At 45.3% G+C, this 17898-nt stretch overlaps 1 protein-coding gene across 1 annotated transcript in view; it reads left to right on the top strand.

The window, feature by feature from the left end:
- Positions 1 to 17898, top strand: part of thada (THADA armadillo repeat containing) — a 127751-nt gene that overhangs the window by 28918 nt on the left and 80935 nt on the right. Inside the window, 5 exon segments of the mRNA XM_080782200.1 lie at positions 4805 to 4914; positions 10885 to 11017; positions 14071 to 14193; positions 15257 to 15379; positions 15779 to 15870. Coding sequence (XP_080638326.1) covers positions 4805 to 4914; positions 10885 to 11017; positions 14071 to 14193; positions 15257 to 15379; positions 15779 to 15870 — 581 coding nt within the window.

Here is a 17898-nt window from a genome sequence, read left to right as displayed (position 1 = left end):
ATTTTTTTACTCAGAGATCCCTTTAGCTACACATGTAATATTTCCAGGCAACGGACCTACACATGTCAGCTACCATAAACCACTTCAAGTTATTAGGACGAAATAACTGACAGGAGTGACGGTGCTGTGCTGTGAGTAAACTAATAGGGGAGAGCCGCCAAGGATGTAACATTTTGCACGTTTCATTCTTTTACTCAGAGATCCGTTTAGCTACACATGTAATATTTTCAGGCAACGGACCTACACATGTCAGCTACCATAAACCACTTCAAGTTATTTTTTTGATAAAACAGGTCGGGAGTTATTCAACCGAACGTGGACGCTGTTTCAGTGTTACATTTGCTGCGCATATCGGATCAATTGTAACGGCATGCATGATAAATGTAACAACGCTAAAAAACACCATTAAACATATCGTTCTCAGCTTAAAGCAATTACATTTCATTGAAGCAACTCCTTAGCATTGTTTTTATACCATGGATGTGATAAGAAAATGTATCAAACATAAGGGAAATATTAAATAGTATCGGGTGTACCAGTACCAGTTTGGCCATTTCTTTTTTTTCAATGGGGCAATACATTGATTAAACAAACGTTTGATTGATTGAGTTGTACAACGTTATACAACCCTAAACTAATTTCAGAATACACTACACGATACAATACCATTTCAGAACATATAATATTGGCCAATATGTCAAATATGTAAATATTACATATAATGGCATTGAATGGAAGCGGACCATTTGTAACACATGTTACAAATGACCCGCTTTTGCAAGTTTTCTTTGCAGTTGCTTACAGACCAGAATGAACGTGAATTCCGTCTAAACACGATGCAAACTAATGAAGAACATAAGCATGAACACATCCATGTGGATTTTTATTCACCAACACCAAAGACAAAAATTGTACCACACATATACTCCAGGTGTAAAATTAGACGCATTTTGAAGGTAAACACTTCAAACTTCAAACTCCTGGCCACGTAGAGTACGTTGCTGTACACATACTGACGCGATGGCGTCATGGTGGCGTTGACCAATCAAGATATAACGTCCATGTTACAACCGTGAAGCGTTACAACCTTGGCGGCTCTCCCCTACATTTGTTACTAACATTAGGTTGTGGCGAAGTAGACACGTGGCCAGCAGATACTGTGTTTTGGACAAACAGGCTAGGTATTGGTGTTGATTTGGGTCAACTGGACAAACAGCGTGGTGTTGTTTTGTGTCTGTGTTTGTGTTGGAGCGCCTCAGTGTGGCCGTACAGGTCATGTGCAACCTCTTCCACAGAGAGATGGAGACACTAAATCTCAGCTGGACAAACATGTTTGCATGCATGCATCGCTGCCTTGCATGCTGTGTGCTACTGTTGAGTCTGTCACTTACTTTGACTGATTTATGGCATTGTCTTTCTGTTAAAATCCAACTATGTTAATTTAAGAACTCTGGGCATATAGGTCATTGTTTATTCACTGTGCACACGTGTAGCCTATTGTATGTCAGACTGTATGTCTGTCCCACAGTCACAATCCTTTAGTACTTAGGCTGTGGAAATATTCAGGACAAAACAATGGTACATTTCCAATAACCCATTCGTTACTACATGTGGAGTCAACTCCCGCCATTTATTTCTTCCCATAGTGCGTGGCAAAGTCGCTCTGGGATGAGTGCGCGCGTAGCGCGCACGAAATTCTAGTTTTTAAACATTTTGAAACACCAAAAAGGGTTCCCACCCAAAATGGGTTAACAGAAACCTTTACTGGGTATAGGCAAGGAACCCGGAGAAAAGAGAAGTGGAAACAGTGAACCTTTTGTGTGCAGAATATATTGACTGCAGCCCTTTAGCCCAGTCAGTACTCTCTCTCTTGGTCAGAATTGCATAACAAAACTCCCCTTTGGGGGGGCTTGTGGTCATTAACCCATTCTGACCGGGCACCCATTTTGGTGTTTAGCATCATGTCATGCTTTAGCTATTGAAAAATAGCAGATCTACAAGCTCATATCGCGCCACCGAGTGGCGCGATACGAGCTTGTAGGTCTGCTATTTTTGAAAAATCGAAGAACGACTGACATTTTTTAGAATCTGATCTCAGGTCAGAATGGGTTATAATCAGACCAGTGTGTGTCCAGTGGAAACCTCGTATGAATCTGATCTCAGGTCAGAATGGGTTAGACGGAACAACAACAACAGGAATGAGTGCAGAGCAGCATTCTGATTATCACCAGACTGCCATGCTCAGACTGAGGCCCGCTGTCGTTCGGGGAGGCAAGAAAAAGTCAAGCTATTTGGGTCAGCGTGCGCGACACGACGGCCCAGAGCCATGTGTGTAATTAGAGTTGGGAAACTTCATTTCTCCGGCACATGCTGGAAGTTTTTCCTGGGAGACAAGGCGCGTTGCAAACAGGAAGTTGACGTCTAAATAAAGTCAACCCCCCCCCCCCCCCCTCCTCTCCTCCCTCACCGCCCCGTGCAGGATGCCTGCTCTGCCTCTTTTAACCCATTCTCGGCGGGAACCCATTTTTGGTGTTATGGTGATTATGTTATGCTTTAGCTATTGGAAAATAGCTCGTAGCGCAGCCACCGAGTGGCGCGCTACGAGCTTGTAGGGTCTGCTATTTTTTTAAAGTCGTGAAAATGTGGGACAAATTTAGAATATATGTTTTTTCAGAACGAACATTTTTAACTCAAATCTTTGCTTCTGGGGGGTTCCTGGAACAATATATTTTCAGATGGGGGTCAGAGGCCAATTACATTTTTGGGGTCCTCGACATGAAATATTGAGCATGAAACATGACAGAAAACATGAGGTATTTCAGAAAAACGTCAGAATTTAGAAGACATTTAGTCCGGCCTAAATGGGTTAACAGTCACTCAAAAACCTTCAGGGAGTCGGAACACTTTAAATAGTCGTAGCCAGAGTCTGGCGCGGCCCGACGCGGCACCGCACTCTACCACACTGCACCACGCTGCGCCGCAGCGGTCTGGTCCAAGCCACCGTGTGGCCCTCTCAAAACGGTGACTGTCGCTCCCATTTTTAACCCCTCCGGTGAGGTCAGGCCTATGCCCTGCAACTGTCCACTCTGGCCAGCCATGTGATAAGTCATCCAGGCTGGTACTGCTGCGGTTTGCCCCTCGGTCCATACTTTGGTGTTTTCGGTCGGCCCACTTTAGGTCCACCAACAGGGTCAGTCGAGTTGATGGACCAGTCATTTGGGCGTGTTTTGGTAAAAAAGAAAAAAAAGGAAAAAAAATCCAAAATAAGGGGTCAGTTTAAGCGCTACGTTTGCAATCGTATCGTAAACCTGCGGGCGAGGAGAGGAGCAGGGTGGGCGGAGGGAGGGAGGGAGGGAGGGAGGGATCCCGTAAGGATTGGGCTCCCAGGGAACGGGGGTAAGGGTTATAGAGGAGATGATGTAACATGGAGCATCTTGCGGGTATACCATGCCTGTGTTAGTTTACATGTTGTCTAACCCCCACATCCACCCGTATAGGCCCCTGCAGGCTTTTTCACACGGAGGAGCTGTGCCTGCCCCCTCCCTCCCAGTCCCAGCATTCACCAACAACCCCCTCCCGGTTGCCCTCCATGCCACCCCAGACTGGCACAGGGCCACGGCCGAGGCCTGGCCTCCTCTCTGTGGTGGTGATGCCACAGTGTAATGACAGGGCACTGGAGGCCTGCGTCCGCCTCGCCCTGCCCCTCACCTGCAATACACTCATGTGTTTACACACTGCGACAGAAACATAACGTGGCCGTGTGTGTGTGTGTGTGTGTGTGTGTGTGTGTGTGTGTGCGTGTGCGTGTGTGTGCGTGTGCGTGCGCGTGTGTGTAGCTAGAATAATGTTACTAACACTATTACTAACTTGACGGTTTTTCCGACGGTGGTCATTATGTGGATGTCTCAGCGTCCTTATTTGAACACACTTGTCACGCTAGTGACATGCCGCTCTCACGCTTGACATGGTCAGGCACACACTGGCTACAGCGACGGAGATGTGTGCTTTTTTTGAGTGCTGCAAAATGGCCGATCTACAAGCTCGCGGTTTGTCACTTTGTTATGCGTTGTGAGCTTGTAGATCTTTTCTATACATGACAGCCTTTGATTGATTGATTGAAATATTTATTAACACTAAACAGTTTGCAGAATTACAGTACATTTCAAGCACAAACTCAATACAAAGACTGTTAACTGTGAGTGGACGACACAATTAAGCATTACACTTGTTTACAAGAGGGTCCACCATGTGCAGCCGTCCGTAGGTGCCCTTTGAGAGCGTCTTAGTGACTGTCGGTAGGGCGTTCCACATTTTGGTGGCATTGGAGCGAAAATAATTTAGTCCCTTGTTTGTGCCGAATCTGGGTTGTACATGGTTCGTTGCACTCCCTCTGGTGTTGCCCTGTGACAATGGCTTGGACAATGGAAATGAAACGCTTCACAAGTTCTGCATTAGAACTAAAATAAAAGTAAGCCGAGATGTCCTTAGTCCAGTAAGTCACATACCACACGGGTCCCTGACTCTGCTGCATGTACGGTAACTCCCCTATTCTCTCTCCGTAGTTCCTGACTCGCCACTGTAACTGTTAAATAAAGCTTAAGAATTCCCCCCAAAATAACAAAAACATAACGCGGTACACCGAAAACAATGTACAGGTATACACTGAGCTTTTTTATTGTTTTTAAACCTCACTGTTTTGTAAAAGTTATTTCTCTAGTAACGTGTCTCTCTCTCTCTCTCTCTCTCTCTCTCTCTCTCTCTCTCTCTCTCTCTCTCTCTCTGTCTCTCTCTCTCTCTCTCTCAGGTGGAAGGGGTGGGTCTCTATTTCCGCCAGCAGCTTCTTCAGTCTCGTCACCGCGGCGCCTTCGAACTGGCCTACGTGGGCTTCGTACGCCTCACCGAGATGCTATGCAGGTGTGTGTGTGTGTGTGTGTGTGTCTTTGATCATGTGTATATGGGTGGCAGACCTGCCATGTTTGCATAGTTGCAGGGACACATTTTGACAAAACATGCTCGTATGATTCGTCCCTCTTAAAGTACACAGAAAGCTGGTGACGCCTTATGAGTTTGATTGTGCAGTACTCTTCTACGTACCTCGGTAGAGTGCTGCTGTGCCAGTAGGACATTCTCTGATAACAACTAGAAATGCACTCTGTCGAGGACGTGCAAACTTGCGCGCAAGTATACTGCTACTAACTAATGTCTATTACAACCGCTGTTCTAAATCCTTTAGACCCGTTATCGACCTTCTACCAGCCTTGAAACGTACCGTAGTTACGTCACCGTCAACAGCCAATAAGGGACCACCGTTCTCACCCCCGTACCTACCCAGTCAATCACCAAACGTACTGTAGTTACAGTACATCATCTCATCAGCCAATCCCTGATCGGCCGACGGAAAACACCGACATACGCAGCCGATTGCAGTACTTGCGCGCTCTGCTTGCGCAAGTGATAATACTCTGACGGGTTGATTGTCTTGCTCATAGACAAGACAATCACCCTTATCCCGGGGCCGGGAATCACACCTGGGACCTTGTTTCCCCAGGGGGCCTATGGGCCGGAGGGACAATTGGTCTGCAGTATGACTATTAATTAATAGGACGCGCAACACTTGATCCCTCAAGTGATCCCTTCCTCCTACTTTTCATCCCACCCCACTGGCTCCTCAAGTTATAGGACCTTCTTTGAACTCTATCAGACTGGGCGACGTAGGTTTTACATAATGCATTTTCTACGTTTGGCAGGCCTGGTGCTGGTGTGGTAGCCAACATCTTTGACATTTGAACGTTGTAGCAAGTCGTATTTGGTCGTGTCCCTTTTTAATTGTGCATTCAAGAAAGATATAATTTATGTTGTTGTGATCCCAGCGGAGTGCACATTATTGCTCTATTACCGTACTATTATTTTGTAATAAATTCCAGTTCAAAGGGCTCGCTAGAAGTGTGCGTGTGGATATGTAATGTCTCCAGCCATGATGACGCAGGTGCTTTTCATTGTGCATTTAACAGTGCTAGATTGACGGGGGGGGGGCCTCTCTGAGGACACGAGGGCTGCCAGGCACAACATTCAACTTGGCTAGGAGACCAGAGAGTCGTACCCAAGACCTCCTCTTCAACCCCCGCTCCGCTTGGGCTGAATATGAGCCCCCCCTTCGCTAATGTCCCTCCAACGGAAAAATCTACAATTGTTTTCGTTTCAAGATGTCATGAAAGAATTTCCCTGGCTTTTTTGACGACCCCATCCCCCCCCCCCCCCCCCTCCCTTCTTCTTCCTCGGCGGAGACTTGCATTGGAAGACGTCGTGTTGTGGCCCCTATAGAGCAGGTGACGAAACCGCAAAGCGTCGGAAAGGTTGCTGCCTTTGAGCTGAGAAGACTCAGCGGAGTTTGGACAAAAAGTTGATTGTCCGCTCAAGTACAAGAACCCCCCCCCCCCCCCCCCCCCCCTCTCTCTCTCTCTCTCTCTCTCTCTCTCTCTCTCTCTCGGTGGGTGACTAGTGTATTGTGTAATGACGGCGACATTCTAGTGGTCGTGTGTAGGAGTACTGGGAGTTTGTGTGTGTTCTGTTCTGGGCCTCTGTGTGTGTGTGTGTGCGCATACCCATGTTTGTGTGTGTGTGTGTGTCTGTGGAGCAGGGCTGGAGGCAGCAGTGCATGGATGGTATGCAGGCCATGGAGCTGGGTTATATGGGGTGTTGATTGTGGGGCGTTGAACCACTGCCGTTTGATGCCGTGTGTTGGTTTCCTCGGTCGCTGAGCTCCATTGCACTTGTCTCCCCCTCTGTGCTGTCTTTTCTGTCGTCTTATTCCGTCTCCCTCGAAGTCAGTCTGTCAATTAAACCCATTTAGGCCTGACGTCGAAATAAATAAAAAGTCTTCTGAAAGAATTATAGTTATATTCAAAGATTTTTGTGCCGCATTTTTACGATTTTTCAAAAATAGACCTACAAGCTCATAGCTAGAGCTTGTAGGTCTATTTTTGAAAAATAGCTATTTTTTAATAGCTAAATTATAACGTAGTGTTTAAAACGCCAAAAGGGGTTCCCGCCCAAAATGGGTTAAAAGACGCTTTATTGGCATGCGAAAACAACACGTTTACATTGCCAAGACAAGTGTCAAATAAAAATGATCAAAACTGAGAAATAAAGAATTGTGTAAACGTAGCTGTGTAACATTATGGCAACTGAGAAAAAACGAGCTTAAAAAAAACTAATAGTTACATATCGTCATGACTCGGGAATAACTTGGTATAAAGCTTTTGAAACTTAAGATTTTGCAGTGACTTGGTAACACCTTTTTAAGAAAAATTGCATCTTTTCAAATGTATTTGAAATGGCACACAAAAAAACGTATTTCAAAGGGAGTTGCTCTTTTCATACATATGGACAGATCAGCTGTCTTAGCCTGGAAACTAGACAAATCTGGTAAGAAAATCCCTGGGGAGATTGGCCTGGCACTGCTCAGTTTGGATTACATTTCCCTCACCCCAGAGTTGTGGGTGACCAATCAGAGCCCACTATTCAAAGTGAGACTTTTTTTTATTTCTGTGAAATTAGAATCTGTTTAGTTTGTAACCTCCCTTTGGAAATAAATCTTCCACAGCGAAGTTCCAGACTATATACTGTGTGTGTGTGTGTGTGTGTGTGTGTGTGTGTGTGTGTGTGTGTGTGTGTGTGTGTGTGTGTGTGTGTGTGTGTGTGTGTGTGTGTGTGTTCAGACGAGCCCACCATATGCCCTTGGTCTGTCCTCCACCTTGGACTGTTTGAACTGGCCTCCTCGGTCCACTGACCCTGCTAAAACAACAGCTTCTCACAGAACAGGAGGGTACATTCTTCACCAGCAGTCGCTCTCTCTCTCTCTGTGTGTGTGTGTGTGTGTGTGTGTGTGTGTGAGAGAGAGAGAGAGAGAGTGTGATCTGGGTGAATTGGTATTAACCCATTCTGGGCGGGATCCTCTTTTGGTGTTTTAACTAAGCATTATGTTACACTGTACTTTAGCTATTGAAAAATAGCAGGTCTGCTATTTTAGAAAAATCGTGAAAATGCGGCACAAATCTTTTAATATATATTCTTTCAGAGCAAATGTTTTTTCAGGCCTGAATTGGTATTAACCGCTGTCAATGTGGCGTCGCCTACCTTGTATATTACCTATTTTAACTATTCAACGTGAGTGAAGGCAGTGTTAAAATAGAGAAGCTTGCAGCTTACAAAAATAAACAGAGAATACACAGGGAAGACATCCTAGCACATTTTAACCACACCAGGTGCTCTAGAGTAGTAATGTCAACTCCATAGAGTAGAGACACACACACACACACACACACACACACACAGTCACACACACACACACGTGCACGCACGCGTACATGCACTCAAAACCAAAATTGGGGCACTGCCTCTTTCATTATGTTTCTGTGTGACTGAGAAGTCAACTGAAGCTACCTCAATTGTTATTATAATTAACCTGCAAATGTGGTGTTCAAAATAGGTCAGCTGAGAGCACAGTGCAACTGGACAAGTGTGTGTGTGTGTGTGTGTGTGTGTGTGTGTGTGTGTGTGTGTGTGTGTGTGTGTGTGTGTGTGTGTGTGTGTGTGTGTGTGTGTGTGTGTGTGTGTGTGTGTGTGTGTGTGTGTAAAATTACCTCAAGTGTACATCGACTTAGTGAAAGATATTTACTGTGAGTCCTCCATCCAGGTAATCTGTGGGAAACAGCTAACTCCACCTATACCTCTAGAGATAGGGATTAAGACTGGCTGCCCTTGGAGCGCAGTTAATTTTATAATTGCCCTCAACCAGTGGTTAAAGTGGTTATGTCTGTGTGCCCCCCACGGTGTGATTTCACCTAACCCAGTACAGGGCTACGCAGATGATGTCCAGTTGGCCTCCAGGGAAGAGAGAGTCATTAAAAACATGCTCGCCAGGACAGATTCATTTCTGGAATGGTCAGGCCTGGAAGTCAAGGACATTAAATGTGCTGTACTGTATGAGAGAAGGAGCGGAGGAAATAGGTGGTACCACTCTAACACCGACACATGCCCTGACTTCAGAATAGCCACCAAACCCATACGTGTGTTCTCCCTTCATGAGACATACTCCTACCTAGGGCATAGGTTTAACATTGCAGGTGAATGGAAGGAACAAGTTAATCTCATCTTGTCCGAGTTCACATCAAGGTTGGATCTTATTGACAGATGCTCTCTACCATTAACAATGAAGCTAGAGGCCATTAGACCAATAGCACTGTCTAAAGTCCAACACTTTTTCTCCAATGTTCACCTTATGCAGAAGGTACTAAGCGAAATGAACAACAAAACAGTGAGCTTAGTATGTAAGTGGTTTTCCCTGAACACACACAGCACCCGTGACATTATTCACCATCCTCAGTGGGGGGGCGGGCTGGGTGTACCGAATGTGTCATGGATCTATATCAGCATGCGCATAGCTCATCTATTAAGCATGCTGAATAATGATGATAAGGATGTTAGGGAGCTAGCCAGATCTTCCCTGTTCCTCGATATGAGGAGACGCAAGGTCCCCTTAGCCAGGGAGCCACAGCCCCACTTCCTTGGGTTCAAAAGGAAACCCAGTGGGAAACTGGACACTCGCTCCCCAGGCTTCGGTGTCTCGTCAGATTGGCCGGATCTGAACGACCTCTGCATCCAAGCCGGTGTGTCCCTGGAGTGGGCGCGGCCTGACTCTGAGACTGTGGAGGTCTCTGAGGACATAATAACTGACCTTCTCACCTCTGTTAGAGCAACAGTGACCTACAGCGGACACACCCACCTGTTGACACCTAAGGGTGCCCGGCGGACCCTGTTGGATATGTTCCAACATCGGCAACAACAACACTGGACTGGACTCAAACTCCAGGGGAAACTGGCTTGTCTTCCCCATGCTGACCACTCTGTTTCCCATTCATTTATAAGGAACACTGCTCTCAATGAGGACATTATCACCTTTACAGTAAAAGCCAGGCTACAGATCCTTCCCACCAAACTCAACCTCTCCCTCTGGTTTCCCTCCACCCATGCACCTCATTGCTTGCATCACACCACAGGGCTTGTTACAGAAACCATGTCACACATTCTGAATGGCTGTTTTGCCTATAAAGGGCTTTACATAGCACGCCACGACAGAATAGTTGATCTCATAACTAAGGACATATCCAAACATTTTGCACTGTCTGTGAGAATGTACAAACATTCCTGTGTCAAACCTTCCATGTTTCAACTCTGTACTGAAAATACTGACATTTTTGCACATCTCTCTGCTAACACACCAGATGTTGTTGTGGTTAATGAAGAGAACAAATCAGTTTTCATTCTTGAAATGGCCTGCACCTTTGACTCTAGCTTAGAGGAAGCCTTTATGACTAAGGTCATTAAGTACCAGCCGCTCCTCCAGTCCATCATTGAACTAGGCTATAGGTATCTTCGGCAGCCTAGGACATGTACACAGTTTGGTCGTAAGAGGCTTCCAACAACTTGGGATGCCGAAAAAAGCAGCCAAACGGCTTGCAAAATTCTGTGCAATATCTTCCACTATCGGTAGCCGCCAAATATGGCGAAGACGCTGTTACCTGTACCCCTGAAGGGTGTGTGGGTATTTATTTGTTCTGGATTTGCTGACTGCATTCTGTGCGGCACCTTGTAAATATTTGTGTCCTTGTATTTGTATCTCTTATGTGGACATAAATAAATGATTAAAATGTGTGTGTGTGTGTGTGTGTGTGTGTGTGTGTGTGCGTTCACAATGTGTTTACACTTTTCCAAAGGTTCAAAACAATGGAACTGACCATGTTCAGCTCTTTTTGCTTTTATGTCAACCCTACCCAACTGATCAAGTGTCGACTGCTGACCTGTGTGTGTGTGTGTGTGTGTTAGGAGTGGGAGTCGTGCGCTGCAGCAGCTGCCTGCCCGCTGGCTGTCTGAGGTCCTGGAGGAGGTCAAGTCCAGTGACCCCTCGTCAAAACTGTGTGCCACGCGACGCAGTGCTGGAATACCCTTCTACATCCAGGTGTGTGTGTCTATTCTACACTGTAAAATCTGTAGGGTTAATTTAACTCCCGCGTGTTCAAATCGAAACCACGTTGATTTGGTTCCATTTGGTACGCTGTCACAGTTCCACATGGACACAGAGGGTTTTAATGTACGTTTGTGTATGTGTGTAAGGGAGTGTACATTTAGAATATCCTCTACATCTTAATTTCATTAAATGATGATGAAAAGGCGGTTTATTTTTGTGTGATTTGCTGCTACATAATAATCATAGTAAGGGTTAAGTGTAGAGTTTTGGCATCTCAACGAGAGGACTTTACAAATCTTTCTGTGTGTGTGTGTGTGTGTGTGTGTGTGTGTGTGTGTGTGAGTGCATGCATGCGTTCACGCTTACTTGCGTTCATGCTTACTTTTCGTAAGCAGTGTAATCAGCAGATTTGGCACACCTTTGGTGTACTCTCACCGGAAGAACGCTGAGTCTTTAATCAATCCATCTGTCTGTCTGTATCTCACTCTCTCCCTGTCTCTCTGTCTCTGTCTCTCTCTCTCTGTCTCACAGCTCACACTTTATATCACACACACACACACACACACACACACGCACACACTGTCCTTTTGTTGACCCCTCAACAACTAATCTCTTCTCGTCTGTCTTCCCGCCTTTACACTTGACTGACTTTGGTAATATTAACCCACCATCATCTCTTTACCTCTGATTACATCATACTGCAGCATTAACAGAAGAAATTCACATGTACACAACACTATGACTCTAATGCCTTCTTGTACCCAGATTATATATTGTGGGTGTATAGGACATTCATATGGCTGCTATTATGTATAGGGCCGTCATTTGGAAGTGAGGACAGCAGCCAATAAATGACTACAGTATTAACCTGAAACGGGTCGTTTCGAGGAAGCAATCCGATTGGTTGAAGCAGCCTTCTAGCCGTGGTTCGAACGAGCACCACTCCACACCTAATCAAAACAAAGAATTCAGCTGCTCTGTTTTCCCAGAGCGCTAGCAAACTCGGTGGCTAGGCTAGCTAGTTGTCTTGGGACATTTGTGATCTGTCATTAAAGAAATATGTTTTTTCAGCGATTTTCTTAGTTTTAAGGGTAACTGTTGTATAATTTCATTCCCTGGCAATAATCACGTTAAACCACACCCTCTTGTGTAATATTGCTTAATTGTATGTTGTCTGAAAGGCTTCCTACTACCTAGTGCGTATGTGTTGCAGTAAGATTAACAAAGATGAGAAACTCACGAGATACCTGGTTGGCAGCTGGTTTTAAGTCCTCAGACCTTATATCCCTTGGGCAGATACTCTATCAGCAATATTATTCTGACTTCTGAATGATTCCAATTCTGTCCTGACTTTTAACCACTTTTTGATGTCCCTAAATTGGCTTTAGAAATAAATTAAGCTTACTATTTTATCTATCAAAAGGTTATTTCCCTATAAATTAAATAGGATATTCAACAGTACTTTTTGACGAAATATGTCAAAACTACCTTTTTTCGTTCGTTCCAATGGACGGACACACGGACGGACGGGGTGCAAAACATACTCTTACATCAGCTAATGACGCCCTGCTCATTTTTCCATCTCACTTTTCACCTCTTCAGCCAATTTTGATAGTTACTAGTATACAGCATATGTTTACATATTTACTTGTACAGTATGTTTGATCGTCCATAAACAGTGAAATGTTTTCTTCTCAATCCATTTACATGAACCTGTCATTATTATATATATTTTTGCCTTGCCAGTTATTTACCTTACACTTTGCAAGTGACTCTACTATGAATCAAACATCAACCCCATATTTCTTCTCCAAAAGGAAGCAATCCGAATTATAAATCACGCCGATTATTACGCACCAAAAAAAATCCACTTTTTATTCAGTCACACACCCTAAAATTGCATGATCTGGTAGACCTCTCAACAGCAGTTCTAATGTATAAAGCACATAACAGACCTGTGTCCAGGAGTTGATCGGGGCTCCAGAGAGCAGGTACAATCTCAGGGGATTCGGGATATTCAGGGGGACTAAGGCAAGAACCAACCAAAAGGGCGAGATGTATAAGCGCATAAGAGATGTGGAGACTGTGGAACGGCTTAGACAATGAACTGAAAAGGTGTAGCTCAATTAATACATTTAAAAGAATGTATAAATCTAAAATAATAGATAAGTATAGAACATTATTATAACCTACTGTAGTATATTTACTAATCATATCTTAATCATATTAGTACATAAAAAATAAAAATAAACGTGTAAAAAACACGACAAAATGAATACATGTAATGTAATGTTTTTTAGTTTTATTTTTTTTATGACTGAACTGAAACTGAAACTCTGAATAAGAGCATCTGCTAAATGGTACAGTAGATCAGAGAGAGAGAGAGAGAGAGAGAGAGAGAGAGAGGAGGGGGGATGGAGAGTGAGTGAGCGAGCAGAGGAAGTCTGAAGAGAAGCTGAAGTCAACACCTTGGCAGAGGCTGTGAGCCACATTCCTCCAGAGAGAGAGAGGGAGAGGCCTGGGAAGGCTGGCTCCAGACCAGCCCTCGTGCTGGTCTGAACCAGCCCGGGACGCCCCACCAGCACTCCCCCACTCTCCTCTCCTCTCCTCTCTCCTGATGCTCTCTCCTTCCATTTTCTTCTCACTTCCATCATTCTCCATTGTTCCACTGTGAATTCACATGATTTTTTTTTGAGTGGTGCAACCACTCCCAAGGAACAGCAATGTCCGTGTCCGCCTAACTATGTGACGTTAACCCGCCCATGCGCCTAAGTGACTGTGAGCACCAGTATGTATTATTAGTACCAGTAGGGGCGCTGTTGTGCCAGAAACAGAGAGAGAGAGTGCTACACTGTTGCCTGCTAATGAGAGAGACATCAGGGCTGCATCCTTCCTCCTCATTACCATTATATCAGGGGCAGGAACTCCAACAACCACAAGGCACCACTGAGCTATAATGAAATGGCCATTATTTGGGACGCGGCGCCCCGGTTGAGAGTGATGAATGACTTTTATCCGTTCTTTCCACTGCCCATCCCCAACAGGCCCTGTTGTCCTCTGAGCCCAAGGCGTCCAGCTGCAGTCTGCTGAAGATGACCATGAGACAGCTGACCGCTCTGGCCATGCCCTCCACCGACAGAGACGCTGACCACTCCACTGTCCCCCAGGTATACATGTACCTGTTAGCGTAGCATGATGCTACGCTAACTACTACTAGCATCCCTATTCTGGGCCATGTGTCATCATGGATGAACGTTCACTGAAAAAGGCTGATCTACAAGCCGTTGTGAGCCTGCAGATCAGCTATTTCCATGGATTATTCGTTGATGATAATGCAACGTGTTTTCGGCTAGGACATTAGGACATAATTTTGGTGTAGAAGGGGGGGGAAGAATTGCAGGGGTGCAAAGATAGACCCCTGAGTCAACCTGGTCAACTGAAGTGCATTACAGTATATAGGATTTAACCCATTTTCACCTGAGATCAGATTCTAAAAATGTCTTCTACATCCTGACAGTTTTCTGAAAAAGCTATGTTTCTATGTCTACATTTTTTAAATAGCAAACCTACAAGCTCGTAGGTGAGCTTGTAAATCTGCTATTTTTCAATAGCTAAAGTATAACATATTGAAACACCAAAAGGGGTTCCCGCCCAAAATGGGTTTTAAGTGGTTAACGGACTGTAGATTCACATTTCTCTGCACATCTGCACTTTAAATTGGGCCATGAATGAGTTAGTTATACTTGTGTGTATGATGACTTACTGTATTTATATGCCCCACCCACACTACAAACCTAATTCTCCCTCAATTTGAGTGGTCGATTCCTTGTAGCTCTCATCTGGGAAGGCCAGGCTTTGATCACATCAGGGGCCTTCCCTTCAATATCATGGCTTAGGATTGTTCATTCATTTCCCAACTAGCAGATCTAATTGCATTGATTTCTTTTGATATAATAATAATGTCTTTCTTATGGCAGTATTTACTCATGTATAGAGCATTCAGCTGGCATTCTTATACAGAGTGATCTGGAACAAGTCTCCAGTGAATCAGTGTTTCAGTGCCTTGCTTGCGGGCACTTCGACAGGACGACGCAGAAGAAGAATTTGAGCGAAGCTCCAGACTTGTGTTGAGGTCTTTCCTTTCGTTCTGATGTCTGACTCCTGTCTAGTTAGTAAAACAGATGTGTGTGTTGGAGGGAAAACAATGCTTTGTTCTCCTTTTCCCCACAGGTCCATGCCCTGAACATCCTGAGGGCTCTGTACAGAGACACTCGTCTGGGAGAGAATATCATCCCCTACGTCTCTGAGGGCATGCAGGCTGCCGTCCTGGGCTTTACCTCCCCTGTCTGGGCTGTGAGTTCTCTCTTCTCTTCTCTTCTCTTCTCTTCTCTTCTCTTCTCTTCTCTTCTCTGTGGCTCAGGGGTAGAGTGGCCGGATGGGAACCGTGAGGTTACCCATTCCATCCCGGGCTCCCTCAGAGTTATTGTCAAAGTGTCCTTGAGCAAGACTCTGAACCCCTAATTGCTCTCAATGTGCAGGTTGGTGCCTTGCATGGTTTCCCCCGCCATCTGTGTATTTGTGGGTGTGAATGGGTGAATGTAATGCACAATCTATGTAAAGCACTTTGGATAAAAGCGCTATATAAATGCACCATTTGCCATTTAGTAGATGCAGTGTAGAGATGTGAATTTATCATTGTCGATCTCTTTACTTTCCTTCCTTTCTCTCTCTCTCTCTCTCTCTCCCTCCCAGGTGAGGAACTCGTCCACTCTTCTGTTCAGCACGTTGATCACCAGGATCTTTGGAGTGAAGAAAGGAAAGGATGAACATTCCAAAAAGAACAGGTTTGTCTCTTATCCTCCCTGGTGATCTATCAGTTCACCGTAATCATTGATCGTACTATTATACCATCTAGTCCTATAAGCTCAACAGAACCCTCCCTCCATAATTCGATTAATTAACCCATTTTGACCCGAGATCAGATTCTAAAAATGTCTTCTACATCCTGACAGTTTTCTGAAAAAGCTATGTTTCCATGTCAGTCGTTCTTCGGTTTTTCAAAAATAGCAGACGTACAAGCTCGTAGCGCGCCACTGGGTGGCGCACTACGAGCTTGTAGATCTGCTATTTTTCAATAGCTAAAGCATAGCATAATGCTAACACCAAAAGGTGTTCCCGCCCAGAATGGTAAAATGTAATTGCAGCCCCTACTTTATTGCCACGTGCGCAAGTGAGGTAGAATGAATAACGTAGTAGAACGTAGAACCTTTTGCCCAAACATAATAACAATATTAGTAATAATAATAATGAACACAGACGCCAACAACAACCACCACGACTGACTGACTTGACTGTCACTTTCTATTATTTATTCATGGCTTCAACAGTGTTCACTGTTCAGTCAGTTCTCGTCTTTCGCCACTAGGGGCCACTGTTGTCACACCACCGCTCCCCAAAAAAGCACGTTTACACACATCCAATCATAACGGCTGTGGAATTGTGTCTCCACTACATTCACACACACACACACACACCACAGTGTGATCGCTGCAGCTATTTGATCCTGTCGGGTAAGAGCAGAGGGCCTGATTGCCAGTCTATAAGACATTCTCAGGACAGTACGTTTGTCTCTCCTCGCGCGCACACACACACACACAAAACAAATCTTTGCCCCGGGTACCGTTACACTCGCTCACCCAGTGACCCCTCACGTGCTTCAACTGTCCGACGGCAGAACTCTAGCTACCCCCCCTCCCCCTCACCATGCTCCTCTCCTGACACTTACCCACTGACCTTCACCTTTGACCTGTGTCTGCCTGTGTCTGTGTGAGGGAATGAGACCTGTAAGTGGGTGTTACGTGTGTGTGTGTGTATGTGTGTGTGTGTGTGTGTGTGTGTATGTGTGTGTGTGTGTGCGCGTGTGTGTAACTAAAGGACTGTCCATGTGTTGCATGCCCTTGTATTGATTACCATGAGTGAAATACCATGTGTCTTGGACAAAGAGGCGGCCCTCGGGGACCCCTGCTGTGCCAACCATACCAAGTCTCTCGTCGCTGAGCCCTGCTCAGCCTTAGGCCTGATTTATAACGTCGCATCGCAACACGGTTAACGCTTGTTATATCACGACATATCTTAGGCAGCGGGACACCGTCGTGTGACAAAGTGTAAATCAGGCTTTAGCCCATTTTGGGGCGGGAACCCCCTTTGGTGTTAGCATTATGTTATGCTTTAGCTATTGAAAAATAGCAGATCTATCTGTCAGGATGTAGAAGACATTTTTAGAATCTGATCTCAGGTCAGAATGGCTTAGAATCGTCATAGACCCAACGGAGGGCTGAATTATGGGCAATGGGAAATGTTAGGAGTTGTGGTTTCTGACTGTTGCTGGCTTTCAATCTTAAGATGACTATACATGTAGAAGTCTAGGTGAATTCCCTTCTCCATCTGGTGGAAAAGGAGCATTTGAGAGACACCGGAACCGAGTGGTTCCAAGAGGAGAGAGCGAACTGCAGGTTGGCCTCAGAGAGAGATGGAGGAGGGAGCGCAAAACGTGGGAAGAGAGCAGACCAACGGGCCTACTGGTACCGGGTTCTCAAAGTGAAGTCCTGGGACCCCCACGGGTCCTTCAGGGGTTGCCAGCAAAAAACGAGGGAACAGTTTTCTCTTATGGGGGGTTCCCTGGCACCAAACATTTTCAAATGCGGTTCTAGAGGCCGAATTCATATCGATTTGGGGGTCCTCGACGCGGGAATCTCTGAGAAGCACTGTCTTTGAGGCCCCCGGGGCTCTCCCAGAGAGCTGCTATCCCGTCACGGTGCCACAGGGTAGAGTTTCACTGCAGGGCCCGCCGTCCTGTTTCATATGATGAGGCC

Source organism: Protomyctophum bolini, assembly GCF_963924005.1.
Source record: "Protomyctophum bolini genome assembly, chromosome: 14".
Classification (NCBI taxonomy): Eukaryota; Metazoa; Chordata; class Actinopteri; order Myctophiformes; family Myctophidae; genus Protomyctophum; species Protomyctophum bolini.
This window is presented reverse-complemented; position numbering and strand designations above follow the sequence as displayed.